Below are 20,864 nucleotides of genomic sequence, written 5' to 3'. Positions count from 1 at the left end.
GTATACTGCCCTTGTACACTGTAAAGATTTTGCACTCATACTGGCTTAGTAAAATGCTGATTGACCAGTAGCCAGGCAGGAAGTACAGGCGGGGCGACCAGACTAGGAGAATTCTGGGAAGAGGAAAGGCAAAGAGTCAGTCACTGGCCAGATGTAGAGAAAGCAAGATGAGAATGCCTTACTGAGAAAAGGCACCAAGCCATGTGGCTAAACATAGACAAGAATTATAGGTTAATTTAAGTCATAAGAGAGGTAGTTAGTAATAAGCCCAAATAATAGGTCAAACAGTTTATAATTAATATAAGCCTCTGTTTGTGACTGAGTGGCAGTGGAACCAGGTGGGACAGAAACTTCTGTCTACAAATATAAGTAGTGTGGACTTTTCTATGAAAAACAAGGTGACAGTGATGTCCCTTCTTGTTGGTATCTTTGCTCCTGTCCATCCACCCAGCAGAGTTAGCCTTTCGTCTTCATGAGGCATCTTGCCTAGACTCTGCCTTAGTTTGTCTTAGTCTTGCTGATTTTATTTCTTCTCTCCTGGGAGACCTGGGTGAGTAGTCACCTGTCCCAAGCAGATCAGGGCTAACTACTGGGGCTATGGATTATCTGGGAGTCAGCACCTTGTATCCCAGCCACTCTCCTAATTCCAGGACGCTTCCGGCCCTATGAACTATGGTTCTAACATTAACCATCTTTTCTTTCTTTCAGCGGGTGCCAAAGCCTTTGTGTGTGATCAGTGTGGTGCCCAGTTCTCAAAGGAGGATGCTCTGGAGACACACAGACAGACCCATACTGGTGAGTGTCCCCCAACTCCATTCCCCGAACTAAAAAGTATTTTAGTACAAAGGAGGTCCAGGGAATTTGGTGACATCCTCATCCCGGCAACGGTATCATCATGCCCAAGGTCTTTGTGCATAGGAATGGTCTTGTGTAGATTCCTGTCCATAGGGGCTAGACAAGGGTTGCACCTAGGACAGTCCCCGTGAGAACAGCTCTTCAGAGTTAGGCCAAGATTCTGTCCGTAACAAGCCACTGAGCCTCCATCTTCCCCAGGTGTCTTTGTGTGCTCTTGCTGAGGCCATTAGGAGTCTGTGGTGTTGCCTAAGCACCCATTCCCCTTGATGATGGTAAGAAACCTCTTCACCCTCTCTCTGGTGAAATTCGGATATTCTGATCTCGCCACAGTGTCTGATCCCCACTGCTGTAACACCTCCATCTACACGCAGGGATGTATTTGGACAGTATTAACTGACAGAGATAGAGCCCTGTTGGATTCCACAGTGCAGATCGCTCAGCATCAGCATCATCTCATGACCATGATTGACAGCCTTGTGGCCATCGTGGCCAGCGTTCATACTGGTTGGTTGCTCACTCAGTGCCAAGCATTATTCTCTTTGCTTTCCATGATCCCTCTTCTTTCAGGAACCCTGTAAGCTACTCTTAAGTCACACATGAAGAAAGGGAGTCATCAAAGAGAGCAGGAGCCTACTGAAGTCAGAAGCAGGGCTAAGTGTGACAGTTTAGAGGCGGGACTGCCCGGGGTTTCATCCTGACTGGGACAGTTCCTAAGTGGAACTGTGGATTAATTACTTAATCTCTTTCCATTTGGGTTTCCCCATCGATTAGGAAAGTGGAGCAATGATAGTATAGATCTGTCAAACAGTGCTTTGTGGGGATTAAATAAAAATATTTTACCTGAAGCGCTTCACGGAGTGACTCATAGTAAGCATTTAATGAATAGGAGTTGATTGATACAATGTAACAAATATTTATTGCCTTCCTGCAGTGCCGCCAGGCTGCTGGGGAGGCATTTAGGACATAGTAGCATATGAGACAGACAATTCTGACTCTCACGGAACTGAGTGCTGGGACATAGTATGAGCCACAGTGTAGGCTACAATGTCAAGTGGGTGCAGCCAAAGAAAACCAAAGCAGCTGGGCGGGAGAAAATGAAACGGAGAAAAGTGGGATTTGGGATAAAATGGTCATGGACGAAGGCTTCTTTGAGAAGGTGACATCTGAGTAGAAGCCTAAAGGGAAGGGTGAGCCACTCAGATGCCCCTGGGGGGGGGGGAGGGAGGTGTGCCTGGGCAGAGGAACCTGTACTTGGAAAGGTCTTTAGGCCAGGTGAGGCCTCGTAAGTTCCGAAGAGCAGCGGACAGAACAGAGAGCAAAGCGGCCCAGGAGGATGGAAAAAAGGCAGGTCTCTCAACCCTAGCACGCGGGGTTTATTTTGTGTTTGCTAAGAGTCCTTCCGAGGGGCAGGTCAGTTGTTTCATTTTACCACGGTGACAGCAGGCAGCCTAAGGACTGAAGGGTTGATTTTGGCTCACTGTTTGAGGTTACAAGTCTGTTCTGTCTCTCCTTAGTTAGACCTCTTTGGAAACACCTTCTCAGACCTGGCAGAGGTGTATCTCCCAGGGGACTGCAGGTCTAGTGATGTCGACTCTGAAGATTAACTATCACGGGGGGAGAGGAGGTATCTGTAGATCGCATGTTAAATTTATAGCTAGAAAACATAAAGAGCTTTTACAAGCTGAAAATACAATACAGACAGCTAAAGTAGAACATAAGTAAAGGAAATGTCACATAACTCCAATAATAGACACAGCCCAAGTGCACATAAAAAGATGCTCCGTGCCATTAACCACCAGGGAGATGCAGATCAAACCACAGTGAGATACCACTCACCCACCAGGATGTGACTCTTCAAAAAGAGAGGTAGTGGCAAAATGTTGCTGAGGATGCGGAAAAACCAAAACCTTCAAATGTTACCAGTGGGAAGGTGGAGGGGGGCAGAGCCACTTCGGAGAACCACCTGGAAGCTCTTAAGACCAGCTCTACCAAGAGAGATAAAAATGCGTGTCCATACAGAAACTTGAATGTGGCTATCCATAGCGTCAGTCAAGTGGAAGTAAGCCAGTGTCTGTCAATGAACAGACAAGCAAAATACTAGGTACACAAGGGCAATGAATAGGGTTTGGTTGCAAAAAAGGACTGAAGTATTGACACATGCTATAACACAGCTAAAGTTTAAAAAACATTCACTGACAGAAGCCAGACACAAGAGTCCATGTGTTATATGGCCTCCGTTCATATGTAATGTCCAGAATGGGCAAATCTGTACAGACCTGGAGTACAGTAGTAGATACCAGAAGCTGCAGATACTGGGGGTGGTTACATAGGGGTCGACAGCTGAAGGATACACAGTTTCTTTTGGGGGAGACAAACATGTTCTAGAATAGATTGTGGTGATGATTGCACAGGTATACTAAAATCCATCAAACTGTATACTTTGAAAGTATAGATAGATATGTCGCATGTCATGTGTGTCATAGCTTTCAAAGCTGAGTGAATATGTATGCATGTGCTTATGTAATCTGTCATTGTCGGGAAGACTAAACCGGTAGTCCACATATGCCACCTCATGTATTTTCATAGATAGATAAATATAGATCTATAAATACATGTAGATCTGTATACACACAAACTTGTATAGAGAAGGGGAAGACAGGTCATTGGGGGAGGCTTAGGGAGAACCCTGGAGGTTAAGTCCAGGGCCACACGCTTCTCTGAATGCACCCCACCACTGAGCTATACCCCTAAGCTCCCCAGGAGGACTGGGGAAGAACACTTGTGTTGGGAGCTGACCACAGAGGACGTTCCAGCTGTTAGCTGCTGTTTGAAACACTGCTCCAGCAGTGGTTTTCACTTGGACTCCCCTGTGGCTGCCATTGGCCCGTAGCTGGGGCTGGCACCTTCTGAATAGTCCACTGGGGTGTGTATCAGGTGACTTCTCCACTCACACACCTGACTGAGAACTCCTCCAACATGGCCTGTCAGCAGTCCAGCAGCCTCTACCTGTTTCTACAGAAGACAATACCTCAGGCTACAGGAGCCAGGAAGCATAGGATGCCAGCCCCATTACAAGCTGGGAAAACAACTCTAAACATACGGTCTTGCCTCTGCTCTGTTTTTCTGTCTAACATTGTCTCAGGTCAGTCCCAGATTTAAAGGAGTAGAAATCCAGACTTCCTTCTCAGTGGGGAAGTGGTGAGAACCTATAGGGAAAGAGAGACTGGTGGCAGCCATCTTGGACACAAGCAGCTACAGAGCCTGGAGGATCAAAGGAAGACTGGGTCGGATTGTGGCGCCATTTTTTCTGATTGCTAGACCACACAGACTCAGGAATCCCACTCTGGGAATTCTGACCTGGGGTGGCTGAGGGGAATTTTGAGCCAGCTTTGTCAGGTAGCTTCACCCTGTCCATGTGGATGAAATTTGAAAACAGGGGGAAACAAACTTCCTTCTAAGCCAGAGGCTGGGGAAGTAGTGTCTTGAGGGGAAGCATCAGGCTGGTTGCTCTGAGAGACAGACCCAGGTGCTTACTCATTGCCTGCTGGGCCTTTGGCTTGTGTCCGGGAAGTGGTAACAGCATAGCCATGTTCCAGGAACACTGGGGTCTTGTCTGTGGACTTACTTCACTTTCTCTCAGAGACCATGTGGCTTTCTACCAATAGAAAGAGAAATCGGTCTGAGAGAAATCGGCTACGTGGAGATAAAGTGACAGGTGCTTAGTAGGACCACATGTGACTTTCTTAGTAAAGATTGAGAAAACTAAGCTCTGGCAGGGGTGAAGAGTGGAAAAATTGGGACAAAAGACCAGGGTAGAAACTGAGTGTAGGGCCTGGCAAAGCTACCCCAGGACAGCATCAGCTGCCTACTACTACAGAACGGGCACTGAGCAAGGCAGCCTGCTTTATCCAGAGCATCCTCCTGATGCATGGCAGGGATCCTGTATCACTAGAGGTGGTACTTCCTGACAAACCCCTTTAAACCCCTCAGGCTGCCCTAATGTCAGTGAAAGACCATGCAAACTCCCTTCATCTCTACTGGGCCTCAATTGCCAGAGTGCCTACTGGCAGCGAGAAGTCTTGGGTTCCATCCCCACCCAACATGGCCTACATAGAGCATGGTGGTACCCGTCTGTAATCCAAGCATCTCCAGAGGTAGAAGCAGGTGGATCAGAAGTTTAAGATCATTTCCAACTACTTACTAAATTTGAGGTCAGCCTGGAGTACACAAGGCCCTGTCACAGATAGACACATACATACACACACACCCACACACCCAGGAGAGGGGTTCCAGGGAATATTAAAAATAATACTGGCTGGGCACACACCTTTAATTTTAGCACTTGGGAGTCAGTAAGTGGATCTCTGTGAGTTCAAGGCCAGTAGGTCTACATAGTGAGTTTCAGGACAGTTAGGAATTCATAGAGAGACCCTGTCATAATAATTGATGATGATGATGATGATGATGATGATAATGCCATCAGAGACAGACAAGCCAAGTGAGGTGGCAGGTGTCACCAGAAGACTAACAGAACAGAGAAGAGATCTGGAGAGAAGGAATGGAGACCCTGAGGAGAAAAGAGTCCTCCTGGTACTATTTGATACTTCTGATACATTGTTTATCAATCACCTACCTTAGCCGACCCATTTTACAGACAAGAAGGTGGAGGCTTAGAAGGTACCCATCAGAAAGTGCAGAGCTGGAACATGACCTGACTCCTACCTCAGTGCTCTCCCCGTAACTCCTCAGCTGCCCACATCATGGCCTGCCACACTGCCTGTGAGCCTGTGGACTGCAGAGGTCAGAGAGAGCCTGTGCTGCCTCTTAACTCATGGCCCTGCCCTGGCCATCCTCATGACCCACTTAACTAAGGATTCCCAACACCCTGATGCCCACATCTTCGTCTGGGGCAAGGATATAATTTCCCTGATTCAGGTTGGCCTGGGCATTCCCTGACCCAGGGTTCCACACGGGGCGGTAACAGCTAGCACAGGACACTGCACGCCATGGAAGAGCTGCTGTCTTGCAGGTTATGATTGAGCCCCCAGCTGAATCTAGTAGAAGATCGCTGCGGTTCCAGCATCAGCTAAGCAGATGGTACCATCACCTCTCCCCCCCTTTGACTCCACTTAGCCTGGATCTCTATCCTGGTGCACATGCCACCCCCCTCCCCACCTCCCCGAGGTCTCCATGGGCTCTGGCTGGCGTTTCAGGGAGGCCATCCTTATGGCGGGGCTGGGCTCCGGCATTGTTGTCACATTCGGGTTTTCTGTTTGGGTACAGCAAAGACTTTGAGGAGATAAACAGAGATCATTTTACACCTTTTATATTATGACAGATACATACTGCAAAACACTGCTGCTTCCAAAATGTTTGGGTTGCAGAGCAGCGAAGAATTAACAGCCAGGCAGCTCTGAGAGGCTCGTGCTTCATTTACACATCAGAAGGGGTTTTTTTTTCCTTCCTTTTTTTACTCTGTTCAGTCAAACCCGAGTGAGAAAACACATGCGTGTGCGCGTACATTCCTGTGCACACCCAGGGCACCTCCTGGCTTCAGTAGCAGGACCATCTTAAATTAATAAGTAGTTCTTTAAGTCCAGATAAACTGATAAATACCATTAATGGCTTAATTTATACTCTGGGTTTGAAATTTGACACACGGACACTATCTTGGCTCAAGAAACACAAGTGGTTTTATGCCCGAGGTTTTAATGACCGATCAGTAATATAAATTGCTACATCACTGAGCAGAAATAGCCTCTCCTGTCATTTGATCTGGAAACTTCTCTGGCCAGGCAGCAGTTAATAAATTTAAAAATAATTACCCTCTTTATTCAAAGTCAAACTAATTAGGAGTGGGTTTTACAAATCATAATGTTGTTCAAGCCACTGTACGTTCCCTCTTGAGACTTGAACAGGCCTAGGGGCAGCAGACAGGGCCGGATGGTGGCCATCCGAGGGCAAAGGAACTGTCTTGGCTGTGGGGCTCAAGGGGAGTGGCTGGGACAGTCTTCATCATGTCCCAGAGGGAAGGCAGGCACTCTTAGGAGGCCATGAAGAGTCCCACGTGGGACCCGTCAGTTCTGGCCATCCATATGGAACTCGGGGCAGCTGCTTATTTTGGTGTGACTATGGGAGAATTAAGGTCAAGGATGGTCTGTGTACCAGCCGGGATGAGAGATAGCATCGGGGAGCGGAAGGATAGACATGGGTGCACACGCTCATGGCCATTGAGGGAGAATCAAGATACTAGAAGCAGAGGAGTAGGTGGGACGATCTCTGGGAGAAAAAAAAAAAGCTTTCTCACGAAGTGGGTCCTAGTGGAGTGACTTGGCTTGTGTAGCACACTGCAAAGGAAAGGGAGCCTCTGGACTCCAGGAACCTTAAGTCGAGAGTATAGAGTCATGGGTACCAGTGTATGGTGGCCCAGAACTTGGAATCTGGTGTCACACAGCCTTAGCTTTGTCTATTTGATCATCTAGGTTGGATTGTTTAACTTGAATTCAGTTTGCTCACCACAGTATCAGAAACGTGTGGTGCCTAGGTGTATGGGGTGTCATAGGGATTTGATCTGATAACTCATGGAAGCCCTAGGCATGGGCCTTGTGCGAAGTGGGAGTTCAGGAAATGGTGGTTATGGGCACTGTTACTGCATCCTCCAAGCCTTATTGGAGACAAAGAACCCTCATCCCCTCACTGGGTAGGTGGAGAGGGGAAGAGCCATGTCCACAGTGCTGGTGATACGGACACCAACTACATCCAGCTGCTTTCCCAAATTGAGGGTAGGGGCTTCTGGGATCTCACTTATGTCCTCCAGCCGAGACATCAACTCTAACATGCCTGCCAAGCCCACAACCGCCGTGGCCCTTCAGGTGCACCTGAGAGTAGTAAGAACACGAAAGGGTCTGTGCTCTGAACAAACTCAGGTGGCAGGTTTGATAGATACAAAGAGCCCAGGGCCTGGAATGTCCCACACAGCCGTTGCCCTACCATAGCTAAATACGACTGAACCACTGCAGAACCCGGGGCCAGGGTTAAGCAGGTGTTCCAGCCCCAAGCAGCGCCAGGCGTGTCCCCATCACACCTTAGGGGAGGCCAGGGCAATGCCATCGAGGGCACAGGAGGACAAGAGTTTGCTAGTGGGATCTCACGTCTGCCCCTATCAGACACCTAGGTGTTCTGAGTCTCCCGCCTTCTCATCAGACTTTCTAGCCCCTCCCACTCTTTTCCCCAGCCCCATAATGAAAGAATCGCAGACAGAAGGTGCTGGAGATCATTCCTGGGGTTTGCCTTCCCTGGGTACCCGGAACTAGACCAGGAACTTGCCCCTACCACAGCCTGCGCCAGAAGGTCCTCCCTGTTGACAGTCTCATTTGCTGTCCATTGGAAGAGGTTATGCCGCTGTGTGTCCCATTATTTGTTTATTCCCCGCTGAGTTTTTGGGGCGCCACCCTCGATATGCCAGGTGCCGGGTGGATGTCACTCATAATGGTGACTACCCTCGGATCCTACTTTCCTGAAGGTCACAGTACTTGAAGGACATGAGTGTGGAAGTTGAACTTGGCCTTATATGTGGACACTTGACGAGCTGGCCTTCACGGGTAGTTGGCAGCTCTTCGAAACTAAGGCGGGCATTAGTTCTCCCTCAGCTTTGGTGGAGAATGCCGAGACCTAGGGGGTGGGGAAGTACCAGTCCAGGACAGAGCTGGAATGAGTGCCTCGTGGTTCTCCCAGAGCCCCTTCGATAAGCACTGTCTTCTCTTCCTGTGTGGTATGGGCACTGAATCTGATACGCATGCCAGAGGCATAAAATCCATGTTTGGAAAAGGTAGTCAGTCAAGAACAAAAATTCCAAACTAGAATTAGAACTCACATGATTTCATGTTCTGCCCAAGCTCCCCCCCCCCCCCCCCCCCCCGACTACATAAGAAGGACTTTCTTTCACTGGCCTAGAAAAAAAAAAACTGTTTAGTTTCCACGTTGCTGTGTGATAGGGGAGGCCACTCAGCCAAACTCAAATGTTTAGACAGTGCTTGTCATGGACTTAAAACTGGCTTCAAGCAGGTTTGTCAATCTGGGGACCATGGATTGAGACATATACCCCATGTCCAGCAAGGACAAGGACTGCACTATGGGTTCTGCCTTTCCCTTCCACCAGGGAGTGGGCACTGGGAAACACTTGCTCAAAGGACACATCTGTCTTAGGAAGAAGGTTCTGTCAGCCTCTTTTCTCATTGTTGTGACCAAATAAATACCTGGCAAGAAGCACCACAGTGGTAGGAAGGACTGATTCTGGCTCACAGTTGAAGGGCAGACAGTTCATCATGGTGGGGAAGACATGGCATCAGGTAGCTTCCTGTTGGCAGGAATGTGGAGCTGGCACTCTTCGCTTCCTGGCATCTTAGTGGAATAGGAAGCAGAAATATAGGAAAGAGGTATCCATCTGTTTTTCACCTTTCCCTCCCCTCTTTCCCCAAGTCTCCAGCTCAGAAGATAATGTTGCCCACATTCAGGGTGGATCTTTCTTTAGTTGTTCCTCTCTAGAGTTGCCATCAAACCCAGACCCAGAGGTGTGTCTCCTGAGTTATTCCAATCCCATTCAAGTTGACAATTGAGATTAACCGTCCCAGAGGTTTATACGTGCCCAGCAGCTGTCTGACTCCTTGGGTCTTGCAAATGGTGTCTCCATCTTTGTGTGTTGGTCCATGTCTCACCTTGGATATGCCAATGACACTTACAAAGAGCGAGGCGTGCCCTTGACTGATCTCCAGGTGGGAAGGGGAAGCTCTTGTTTGAAGGGCTCCTCATGGAGGCTGGCTGTGGGAGGAATGCAAGGATAAGTAGAGACAGAGTCAAGGGTTTAAAGAGTAAAACCAACATGTCCTTCCCTCAGGACTATTGCCAGCCAGCCTTGTTTATCTGCTGACCTGAGCTTGGCTAGAAGGACACTTTGGACACCTAGAAGCCATGTCAGGGTGTCAGGATCCAGGCCTCAAGCACTGTCTCTGTCTCCCAGGGCCCAGCCCTAGAGGAGGCAGGAGAGAGAAGGGCAAACAGATGACGAGAAATAACCTTGATCTCCTTGATACTTTACATGAAATAAAAAAAGGAAGAAAGGGCCTGGGGCCCCTGCCCAAGGTGGGAGGTGGTGGGGAGGGCAGGACAATGAGTCATCAGAAGGACAGGCAGACTCCATGCTGGTTGGCAGGCCCTCATCATTGAAAGCATAATAGCATTTGACTTTTATAAATATCAGAGGTGATTCGTATAGCGTTTCACATGCCGTGCCAAGGAATTTAACACGAGGAAGCTCAAACCCCAGAATGGCCACAGAACGTCATAGGCACTTTGGGAGGGAGGTCATGTGCTGCTGTTTGTACAGTCAGTGCTCCAGCATAGATTTACTCTTGACCTAATTTCATGCTGTTACTATAAAGGCATGCTTGATGCCTAATATAGAGTTTTATTTTCCAAGCACAGATCTCTCTGCTCTGCGGAAGCTGCCTGCTGTAGAGCCGGGAGGGGCCACCCAGCTGTCACTTGCTGGTCTGTGCAAACTGCCTTCTGCCCTGTGTGCTCCCGGGGTCCCTCCAGCCACCTTCTGGAGGTACCCCCTACAACTGATTTTAAACCTAGCATTAATGTTCTTTATTAGAGCAGTTTTGAGGCTTGAAACAGAGTTGCCTAAAAGGGATAGACTTTCCAGGAAGCCCTTGTCCTCACACGTCACAGCCTCCAGTGCTGACAGCATCCTACAGTGCCATGGCTCATTCGTTACCCACCCCACCCCAGCCTGGTGGACCTACATGGACTAAGCATGTCACTTCCTGGCCCATAGTTGATATTCGGCGCAGTCTTGGTGTGGGCCGTGTTGTAGGCTTAGAACTGTATATAATGACGTGTGTCCACCACACGGAGTGGTTTTGTTGCCCCTCTCATCTCCCCAGTACGTTTAGAGAGTTACTTTACATTATGTGAATGTACACTTCTGTGGGTATCCTGCAGGTGGGGGTATTCCACAGGAGTGCATGTGTCTGAGGAGGCCGGGATGTGTCAGGTCCCTGGAACTGGAGTAAAAGGCAGGTGCCGGAGCTGGGACCTGAAGTTGGGTCCGCTGCAAGAGCAAAATCCTGCTCTTGACTACTGAGTCAGTCAACTCTCCAGCCCCGCCCCTTGACTGCTGAGTCAACTCTCCAGCCCCGCCCCTTGACTGCTGAGTCAACTCTCCAGACCCACCCCCACCCAAAGTACTTCTCTTTTTCTGTTTGTTTTTTTTTCTTTGTAAAGATTGGGTTTTGTTTGTGTGGCACTGGATGCTGAGCCTGAGGTCTCGTGTGTGCTGTGTTAAGTGCTGTACCACTGAGCTCTGTGCCCACACCCAGGGACAGGGAACCCAAGTTGGCTGGCTCGTGCAGCAACCACGTTTACCTGACAAGCCATCTTGACAACCTCAATTATTCTTTTCTTCTTTCCTTTCTCTCCCTCCCTTTCTCCCCGTCCCTCTGTCCCCTCCCTCACTTAGTCCACTGGTCTCAAACCCACCTATATTAGCTAAGTCCAGTTTTCAGTTTCTGGTCCCTCCTGCCTCCACCTCCCCAGTACTGGTAGTGTGGATGTAAACCTCCACCTTTGGATCCCCACACTGCTCTGTGAAGCATCACTACCTTAGGCAGTGTTTGAAACCAATCAGTGGGGTTTGATTATTGGGGGATTGGTAATAAGGCTTGAACCAGACAGCTTGTAAAAGACTCAAGCTTTTTGACTCGAGGCTCACCTTGAATAACCATGACAGACATTCTTCTTGGGATTCTGGGGTAGAAAAGTAGCAGTGGGCAGGACCCACAGGGGCCTCATTGTCCCTCACCTCCTACCATGACAGAAATGATGTTTGGACACTGTTGTTGGCATCGAGGGAGACAGCATGATACTTGAAAGGGACAATAACTTAGGAGAAAGGAAAACTAGGTTTTGATCCCATTTCTGCCACAGAAAAACCTTATGACACAGAAAAAAAAAATGACTTCATTTCTTTGACTCTCACATGGAGGGTATGGGAACTGGGCAAGAAAAATCGCTGTTTAGAGCTTCTGTGATCCAGGGCAGAGCCTAAGATCTGATCCTGTTTGACGGTGTGAATTTCTCTCAGCCTGTCTTCGTATTTAAAAACTGTGTTTAGAAATATGTAAACGGCACTGGGGGTGTAGCCCAGTTTGTCTGTTTGTCTCATATGCACAAAGCCTGGATTCAATCCCTAACATTGCATAACCCTGGGCTCAATCCCCAGTGTTGCATAAATTGTGCATAGTAATACAAGCCTATAATCCCAGGACTCAAATGGAGGCAGAAAGATCACAATTTCAAAGTCACCTTCAGCTATCTATGTGCTGAGTTTGGGACCAACCTGGGCTACATAATATATACTATGTAATATAATAATAATATGTGTGTATTAATAGACATCTGTTGTAAGTAATAAAACAGTATCTGGAAAATGCTTGGCTCAGAACTACTGGAGAGCAGTGTGTATCTTGGAGTAGCTGCTGCTGCTGCCGCTTCTGCTTTGAGGACTGCAGCTTCTTTCTAAAGCAAACTGTAGATCGCGTTTGCTTTATTTCATAGTTTTGCATTAAACCCATACCACGTCTGCACAGGAGACTAGAATGAGGAGCTTCTGCCATTTAAAAACTGCTCCCGGAGCTGAAGGGGAAGTGAAACATTTGCCACTCTGTGGGCTTTCAGTCTTCGGTACATCTGCATCCCTGGTGGGGGAGAGCCCAGGTCCCAGGAAGTTTAAATAATCTGACTGGTCAGGTGCCAAAGCCAGATGCAGGTGGATTCCCAGCGGTGAACAAAATGGTATTGGAGACTTCCCATGGCCTTTCTGCCCAGTTCCATGCAGAATGCCCCACCGTCGGAGTCCTTGTGGCTAGCCTTCGTCCCCCACGCTTCTCTGCCCCTTCCCATGGCCACTCTCGGCTCTTGCTCGTTCCCTTCTGACACCTGCCCCTCTCCCCCTTGTCACCCCTGCTGTTGCTGACGGAAAGGACTTCGTAGAAACCTATGTGTAACTGAAACTTGAAAAGCCATAAATCGCCTTGTTTTTTCTAGAATGTTGGTAGCATTTTGATTTAATAGTTGGACAAACACAAGGGCCTATTTTATTCAGAGTTTACAGGCCTCAAGGCTGTTATTCCTCCAAATTTAATAGCATCGAAATTGCAGGGTTCGCTATAATTTGCCTATCGCTTGCTGCTCCGCCATTGATGTTTATTGTCAGCGGGATGGAATCTCAATCCGACTCACTTAGATAACATGTCTGTTAAACATTTAGATAATTGTGCAATCATTAACTTGTCACATTATTTTAGAGATTCAAAACAGAGGCAGGGTAAGTAGAGGTACCCAAGGGGAGTGGAGGTGGGGGAGGAGGAGGAAGAGGGTACCTCTTTGGAGTTAGATCACAGGGGGATGAGGGAATCGATTGCACGCGCTGCCCTGTCATCTGAGGGGCCTGAGTTATGGAGGTGTGTGCCGCACAGATAGGCCTGTGGTTTTCCCTGCAGGTTGCCTTCTCGGCCACACTGCCGTGACAGTTAGGCCTGCTGTTCGCTGACCCCTGGGACGGGGTGGCAAATGCTCAGACGTCTTTGGTGCTTTGTCCCCCAACTTGGCTTTTATGGACCGAGCACTGATTTTCCAGCGTTGTCAGGAAATCTGAATGTGCCTTTACTTGTAACTACAAAGCATCGTGAATGAATGAAATGGCTGTAGAATCTGTTAACTATGATACCTGACCTGGAATGATGTCTGTGATGTTTTGAAGGTCTTTAAAAAAAAAAAAAAAGCAGATTTTAAAATGAATTTTGAAGAGGCGTCAGGGAAGGTTCAGTCTGCAAAGTGCTTTCGTTGCCTAAGCATTAGTGTCTTAAGTTCAAGGATTCTAAACATCCACCTGAAAACCTGCCTTAATATAAACAGGAGCTATGATGTAATAGTCTTGAATGATCTATTTATATTAAGAGAGTATTTTTAGAAACAGGATTAGAGGGTCTTTTATTTTCTGTCTTGTCTATGTTTTAGTAATTATTGTGATTAGACATTTGCCACCTAGATAATGCTGAAACTCTAAAATCACTTTATAAATTAGGAAAATTTCACTTCTCCACCTCACCCTTCCCGTTGAGGGAGATTGCTAAGAGAAAATCCTGAATGATAGAAACACCCTGGTCCCCGCAACAGGTGCCTCAGTTTCCTCGCTGCAAAGACAGATGCCAAATGGACAACTCAGCAACCTGTCATGGGCCTGTGCCAGCCTTGCGAGGTCAGGGACGATGGGAACAAGCCCCACAGCAATAATAGTAGGGCAGCTAGACAAGAATGTAGAGGTACCCCTCAAAATAATGGGGTAAACCTGCTGGCATCAGGACCTAAAGCAGGGAAGCTGTGACTGCATGCCTCTCAGCTTTGAACAGCCTGTTGTGTCCTGTATTACCAGAGCCTACACTGTGCTGAAGCAAGAGGAACCCCAGCATTGCCTGGAACAGCCTATGTGTATCCAGGTGATGGAAGAAAAGAGGAAAATACAAACAAACAAACAAACAAAACCCAACAGTTTAGTATTTCCCCAACTGTATTATAGGTAATGCAGGTATTTGGGGGTAAGAGGATAAACAATATAAATATCTTATAGATTGTAAGCTAAATAATGCATATTTTTAGAAAAACAACTTAAATATTTCATATGATGCAATGTCGATTCCTGCCTAAATGATGAAGCCGGCTGCTAAGGCCTGCAGGTTGAGGGTGAAGGTTCCGTGGAGGCCAGAATGGAGGGCAGCAGGGAGTCAATAAAAAACAGGAGACTGGAGCTTGGTAAAAGATAACCAGCTATCACCTCCTACGACCCAAGTAAAGGGTAGTAGGTAAGTTTGGAGTTTTGAATTTTTTTTCCAACTGTGTCTTAAACATACAACACTACTAGTTTGTAATATGAAAGAGAAGCAAACGATGAGAAAATAGCAAGAATTTATTTTCTAAAATGTGTGTGTGTGTATAAGCGAATGCTATGTGTGTGTTGTGTGCCTGTGTAGTTCAAAGGAGACCACTGAAGCTGCTGGACCTGGGCTCCCAGGCAGTTGTAAACTTCCTAACACAGGTCCTTGGAGCCAGACTCCAGAAGAACAACAAGTACTCTTAAGTGCTGAGCCATCCCCTCCCTATCTCTAAGAATTCATTCTCAAAAGGCAGCTTCAACCAGAAGGCATTGCAAAGCACATGCTCATACAAAAACTCGCAAGAGACTTCTTCATAGCCGCTGCCTCGCAGGCCAAAGGTGGGAACGATCCAATTTCCATCTGTGGGTGAATGGATAAATACGTTATGGTATAGCCATGAGATGGAATAGGATCCGCCCATAAAAATGTGAAGTATGGCCACGTGCTCCGTGAAAGCGGTCTAAATGAAAGAATGCAAGCGGAAACAACCGTGTGTCATGCGAGCCCACTGATGTGAAACGTACAGAATAGGGAAGGCCCCAGAGAGAATGAGTTACTAGAGCCGGGGCTGGAGTGAAGAGAGACTTAGGGGTGAGCGACTACTCAATGGCTGTGAGTTTGCTCTGGGAGAGGATGAAAGCATTCTGGAAGTAGCGGTGGTGATGGGTTTCAACTTTGCTGCATTCATTAAGAACCATTCATGGGGCGAAATTTGGGGGTGTGTGAATTGCATCTCAACTAAGGGCAGATATTTTTGGATAGGTGAATTACATCTGAAGTAAAATAAAAGTCAGCTTCAAGTGTCCCTTTTAATCCCACATTCCTGCTCTAGCACAGGACTGACTAGACAGGTAGCACTTGGCATATAGGGGCTCTTAGGGAATGCAGGAGACTGTGGCCAAGCAGACTGTCTCTGTTTGCAGGTAGTGGTGGGAGACCAGGATGACCCAGGGATGCCTCTTTGCTGTCCCCATTCCTCAATTTCAGTGCCTTTGGATGGGTACCATAGCCACAAAGTCAGGAGATTAGGCAGCTGTGTGCTTGGAAGACCTGGAGCATAAAAGTCAGCCCACATCTGGCCTTGGAGGAGTCGCCTGTCAAGGGCAGGACATGGCAGTATAAACCTAAAAGCTCATACAAAGAATAAATCCCCCCCCCAAAAAAAACAAAGAATAAATCCCATCAATAATATAGGTTTAAACGTGAGAGAAATTAGAAAACCCACTGAAGCCAGGACTGTGCTCCTCGGTCCCTCTTGCTTCTTCCCATCCTCGGTTTAAGCACGGGTAGGGTGGTGAGAGGCAAGGCTGCTTAGTAACCAACCTGTGTCTGAATGGCCCCCTGAGTGGCTTCCTCACATTCCCCCTGCCGTAAGCCCGGTGTGCCTTACCTGGGCAGAGAGGGGCCATATCCCCACCCAAATGCTCTTTCTGGAACGGTGGAAGCAGTAGGCAGCAGAAACCAGGGTGTCATTGCTTCCCTATCCCGGCTGCTGTCAGGAAGACAAACGGGGCAAGCTGGGCAGTGCTGCGGCTACTCTCCACCGGCCATTCCAGGCAGGCTCAGGATGCTGGGAACGCGTCTCGTCCCCACCTTCAATCTTTCTTGAAGCTGTTTCCTTCTGTATTCTTCAGCCTTGCAAATGGCCACTCGCCCTGGGCAAGATTTAGGCAGGTGATTTATGTCTTCTCTGCACCTAACAAATGACACTGCCCCAAGGCTGGGCAAATGGAGGGACACGACACCCAAGCATCAATTTATTTGCCAACTTAAAATCTGTAGTTAAGTAGCAAAATTAAGCATTTCCATACATACCCAACTAGGCCCAACTAGGGAAAAAGGAGTGTAGGGCTGATGAACTCCTGGCCCGTGATAAGGGGATGGGGATAACAAAAGGCTTTTGTTCTAGAATGTTTTCTTGTGACCATTAGGGGAAAGTTTTCTCACAGAGGGATTGTGGGTTTGGGTCAGATGAAATGTTCCCTGTCCCTACCAGGAGAAGATCCATTACAGATTGGAAATGACTTTGTCTCTAAGAGCCCGTTGTCAGATGGGCTATGCCTTCCCTTCAGCCAAACAAATATAAAATGCTTCCAGGCTCTGCCTCGATTTTCTATTACTGTTTCACGGGACTCCAGAGAGTTTTAAGATAGCAATTTGATTAAGCTTATGGGGAAGATTCTATCAGATAACATTCGTTTTCTGCAGGTAGTGAGAATGTGTTCGAGTATTAAGTATGTTTTAAAGGTAATTATCTTTTCCATATTCATTTTAGTTACAGGAATTGAAAAGGGGGAGACGGCATCTGTAAGTTGCCCCTTGGGCCCTGGAGTCACGGTGACATCTCTCTGGGGAACACGGTGAAATGTTTTTGACAAATGAATTAGCAGCAAGTGGTTTTGAATTTGAAATGCCTCATGGGTCCCCCGCCTCCAGAGAGCTGGTCTCAAAGGTGAGGGCTTGGCGCTAACCTTGTCTGACTCTCCAGCCTACATTCCTGGTTCTGGAATGCTCCTGAATGTCCAGAGGGGGCTTGGATATTACTTAGAAAGAAGGCTTGCCTCTTTAAAGGGCATTATGGTGCTGCTTGCCCCACCTCCCAAAAGTGGGGCCTGGAATTAGCATTTGTATATACCTGGCCTGGCTTTAGGGTGTGCTCAGTTGGGAGATATCAGTGGTCCTAGGATTCTAAAATCTATATATTTCTAAATCATAGACCTGGAGCAGGGGGGTTAGAGAATGTGCCTCTGAACCTTAAAGATGGTCTGTGATTTTCCCATGATCACACAGCAAGTCAGACAGACACACTCTGTGCTCGGGGCAGAAATCCCTGGTCTTAGAGCACTCCCCTGTCTTTTAGTGTATCTACAACTTTGTACAACCACCAAACAAACGAACAAACAGTCCTTTCCCCCGCTTGCCTGCAATTTTCCAGGGTAGAGAATTCTGTCCTGTGTGCTGTCTATCCTGGTTAGTTTTTTGTCAGTGTGACACAGACTAGAGTCATTTGGGAAGAGGGTAGGTACCTCAGTTGAGAAAATGTCCCCATCAGATTGGCCTGTGGACAAGCCTGAGGGACATTTTCTTGATTGATGATTGATGTTTGAGGGCCCAGCTCACTGTGGGTGAAGCCACCCCTTAGCTGATGGCCCTGAGTTGTATAGGAAAGCAAGCCAAGCAAGCCATAAAAAGCAAACCCGGAAGAGCGTCTCTCCATGGCCTCCATATCAGGACCTGTTTCCAGGTTCTCGCCTTGACTTCCTCTAATGATGGACTGTGATGTGGAAAGTGTAACGGAAATAAATCCTTTCTTCCCCAAGTTGTTTCTGATTGTGAAGTTTTATAGCAGCAGCAGGCACCCTCCCCAGTCATTTTGGAGGATGAGGGTCTTCACAGAGTCTTAGGAGCTTTGAGGGTCTACAGGGACCTGTAACAACCATGGCATTGACGCTGTGCAGCTCTGTGAAACTCACGCTCTGTCCATTAGCTGTTGTCCTAAGTCCTTGGCATTTTTTCAAACTAGGAAAGCGAGGCTCCAACCTTAAACAACCCCATTCTCAGAAAGCTAACCTTTGCTAGGGAGAAAAGCACACACGTATGTTTGAAACAACACGCCGCAGAATACAATTGGATGTGACACATGATCTAGTGATTGAGGGGCATATTTTCCATGTTCTGTCAGTTTGCTTGCAGTCCTTCTCGTGATGGCCAGAAACCCACGTTTTTACATGCAGCACCTCCTGTGTTACTTCCCTGATAGATGTATGTTTTGTGGTTTATTGGTCTGAAGCCTAAGAGGAACCTAGGTTACAGCTTGCCCCTCATGCTCCATCCAGTACACTGCTTGAATGCCGGCTCCATCTTATTAGAGGTTGGTGGCAGTGGAAAAGTCGACGTGAAGCTTTTGTGGGTGTGTGTCATCACAGGCTGAGTTCTGGATGTAAAGAATGTTGGCATCCGTGGTGCGTGCTTCCTCTCTCATCTTTGACTTCTATCCTTCAAAGTATCCCCCTGTCTCATCCCATGTACCTGTCAGAATCTTGTGAGGGGAGCCAGCAAGATGGCTCAGTAGATAAAGAGCTCGTCCCAGAATCCATGTAAGAGAGGAGAAGGCACACCTACCCGCACAGACATCGCACACACGGGTGACTGATGCCGCTGCTGCTGATTGATGCTGATGGGAAGAACCTTGTGAATCAGGATCCACACCAGTGATCTTCATAGATCCTTAAAAGATCCTCATATGTCCCCAGAGTTCAGAACTTCTGAGAGGGCTAAGATCAGACTTCACTGTGTGGCCCGGAAAGCCCCCCCACCCCAGTTAGTCTTTGGCCTCATCTTCTGCCATTCTGTAATGCACCTACACGGAATCCTTGCCTGTTTCTACCCTGCGAGTTGAGGGTGATAACTAGACCACTCGCATCCTAACCCTTTGGCCGTCTTAATTTCAGGTAGTCACTCAGTAGAGACTTGCTGTGTGCTTAACCAAAGGCAGTGAATCACATTTCCTGGTAGGAAGATTCCTCTGTCTGGATCTAGACATCACCTTCCTTCTTGTCAGCTGAAGGGCCTTGGATAAGTTACTCGGCCTTCGCAAGTCTCGAAACCTTTAAATGAGAAATGGGAATGCCAGGGACAGGGGAGATTGGCCAGCCAGTAAAGAACCTGTCGTGCAAGCATGAGAACCTTAGTGAGATTCTCAGCACCCACATAAAGTCCAGGGACATCACCGAGGGTGGGCTTGGGACAGGAAGATTACTCGGGCTTGACGGACAGCTAGTCTAGCTGAAGGGGGGGTGAGTTCTGTCTGATTTTATCTCAAAATAAATAAATAGATAATAAAGTGAATAACTAGGTGGTGGCAGACAAGACTTTAATCCCAGCCCTTGTGAGGCAGAGGCAGGTGGATCTCGGTGAGTTTGAGGCCAGCCTGGTCTACAAGGCCAGTTCCAGGAAGCCAGTTCCAGGACAGCAGCCAGGGCTGTTACACAGAGAAACTCTGTCTGGAAAAACAAAGCAAAAAAAAAAAAAAAAAGTGATGTGCAATTGAGTATGATACCCCATGTTGACTTCTGAACTCCCTGTGTACACACACACACACACACACACACACACACACACAGGAGAGAGAGAGAGAGAGAGAGAGAGAGAGAGAGAGAGAGAGAGAGAGATACACACATGCACAAATAGGATGCTATATTTGGAGCACATGCACTTAAACCTCGAAGAGAGTGACGTGAGGACCAATATTACCCCAGAACAAAGTAGACTGTTCATAGGTGGTAAAACACAGCTCAGGTTTGAAGTGGCAACCGTGCTGTCTCTTCTCAGGATTCCCAGGGACTTTGGCTTCGGTGTGCTCTGTGGTGCTAGTGCCCTGCACGCGCCCTCCCATCCCACTCTCTGCTCCTTTCTTTCCTGAGGCTCACTTCCTGCACCTGCCACGCTCTGCCCCGTACATAGGATGAAGGCTGTACAAAGGCAAATCCAACCACTATTATGTTCTGAATGGTGAGGAAAATAATGAGGGAAATAGGCTAAGCCATTCAAGACTGAAGAAGCCAGTGTCAGGTGGGGGACAGAAGTTAGGAGGAGAGGTTTCCTCGGACCGTGACCCTTTGTCATCTGAATGGCCGCATGAGACGGCCCCACATTCTCTGCTAGGTTGAGTGCCTAAAGAGATTGCTCACACCTGCAAGTCTCTCCTCTATCAGATGTGGTTTGAGCGCCAAACATTGGCACCTTGCTGGCCTTCCAGGAGCTGGCAAGCATGATGAAAGGCTGGGCCAGAGGTACCCTATCAGTGACTGCACAAGGTGAGTGTAAAAAGGGTGGGTGGGCACCCAACCCAAGTGGGACAACCAGGCAGGACTGATAATAGGCTATGCTCAGACAGAATTTTTTCCCTTTTCCGCCCCTCCAGCTTAGAGCAAACTTATTTTACAGGCTTTCACTTAGGGTGTGGACCCCCCCCCTCTCTCTCTCTCTCTCTCTCTCTCTCTCTCTCTCTCTCTC

At 47.9% G+C, this 20,864-nt stretch overlaps 1 protein-coding gene across 2 annotated transcripts in view; it reads left to right on the top strand.

The window, feature by feature from the left end:
• Nucleotides 1-20,864, top strand: part of Zbtb16 (zinc finger and BTB domain containing 16) — a 181,529-nt gene that overhangs the window by 118,029 nt on the left and 42,636 nt on the right. For both annotated transcript variants that reach the window (XM_050156210.1, XM_050156212.1), the window contains exon 4: nucleotides 709-795. In XM_050156210.1, the coding sequence (XP_050012167.1) occupies nucleotides 709-795 (87 nt within the window). The remainder of the gene's footprint in view (nucleotides 1-708; nucleotides 796-20,864) is intronic.

This window comes from Alexandromys fortis, unplaced genomic scaffold (genome assembly GCF_014885135.2).
Source record: "Alexandromys fortis isolate MF-2015 unplaced genomic scaffold, M_Fortis_MF-2015_v1.1 scaffold_89, whole genome shotgun sequence".
In the NCBI taxonomy this organism is placed as follows: Eukaryota; Metazoa; Chordata; class Mammalia; order Rodentia; family Cricetidae; genus Alexandromys; species Alexandromys fortis.
This window is presented reverse-complemented; position numbering and strand designations above follow the sequence as displayed.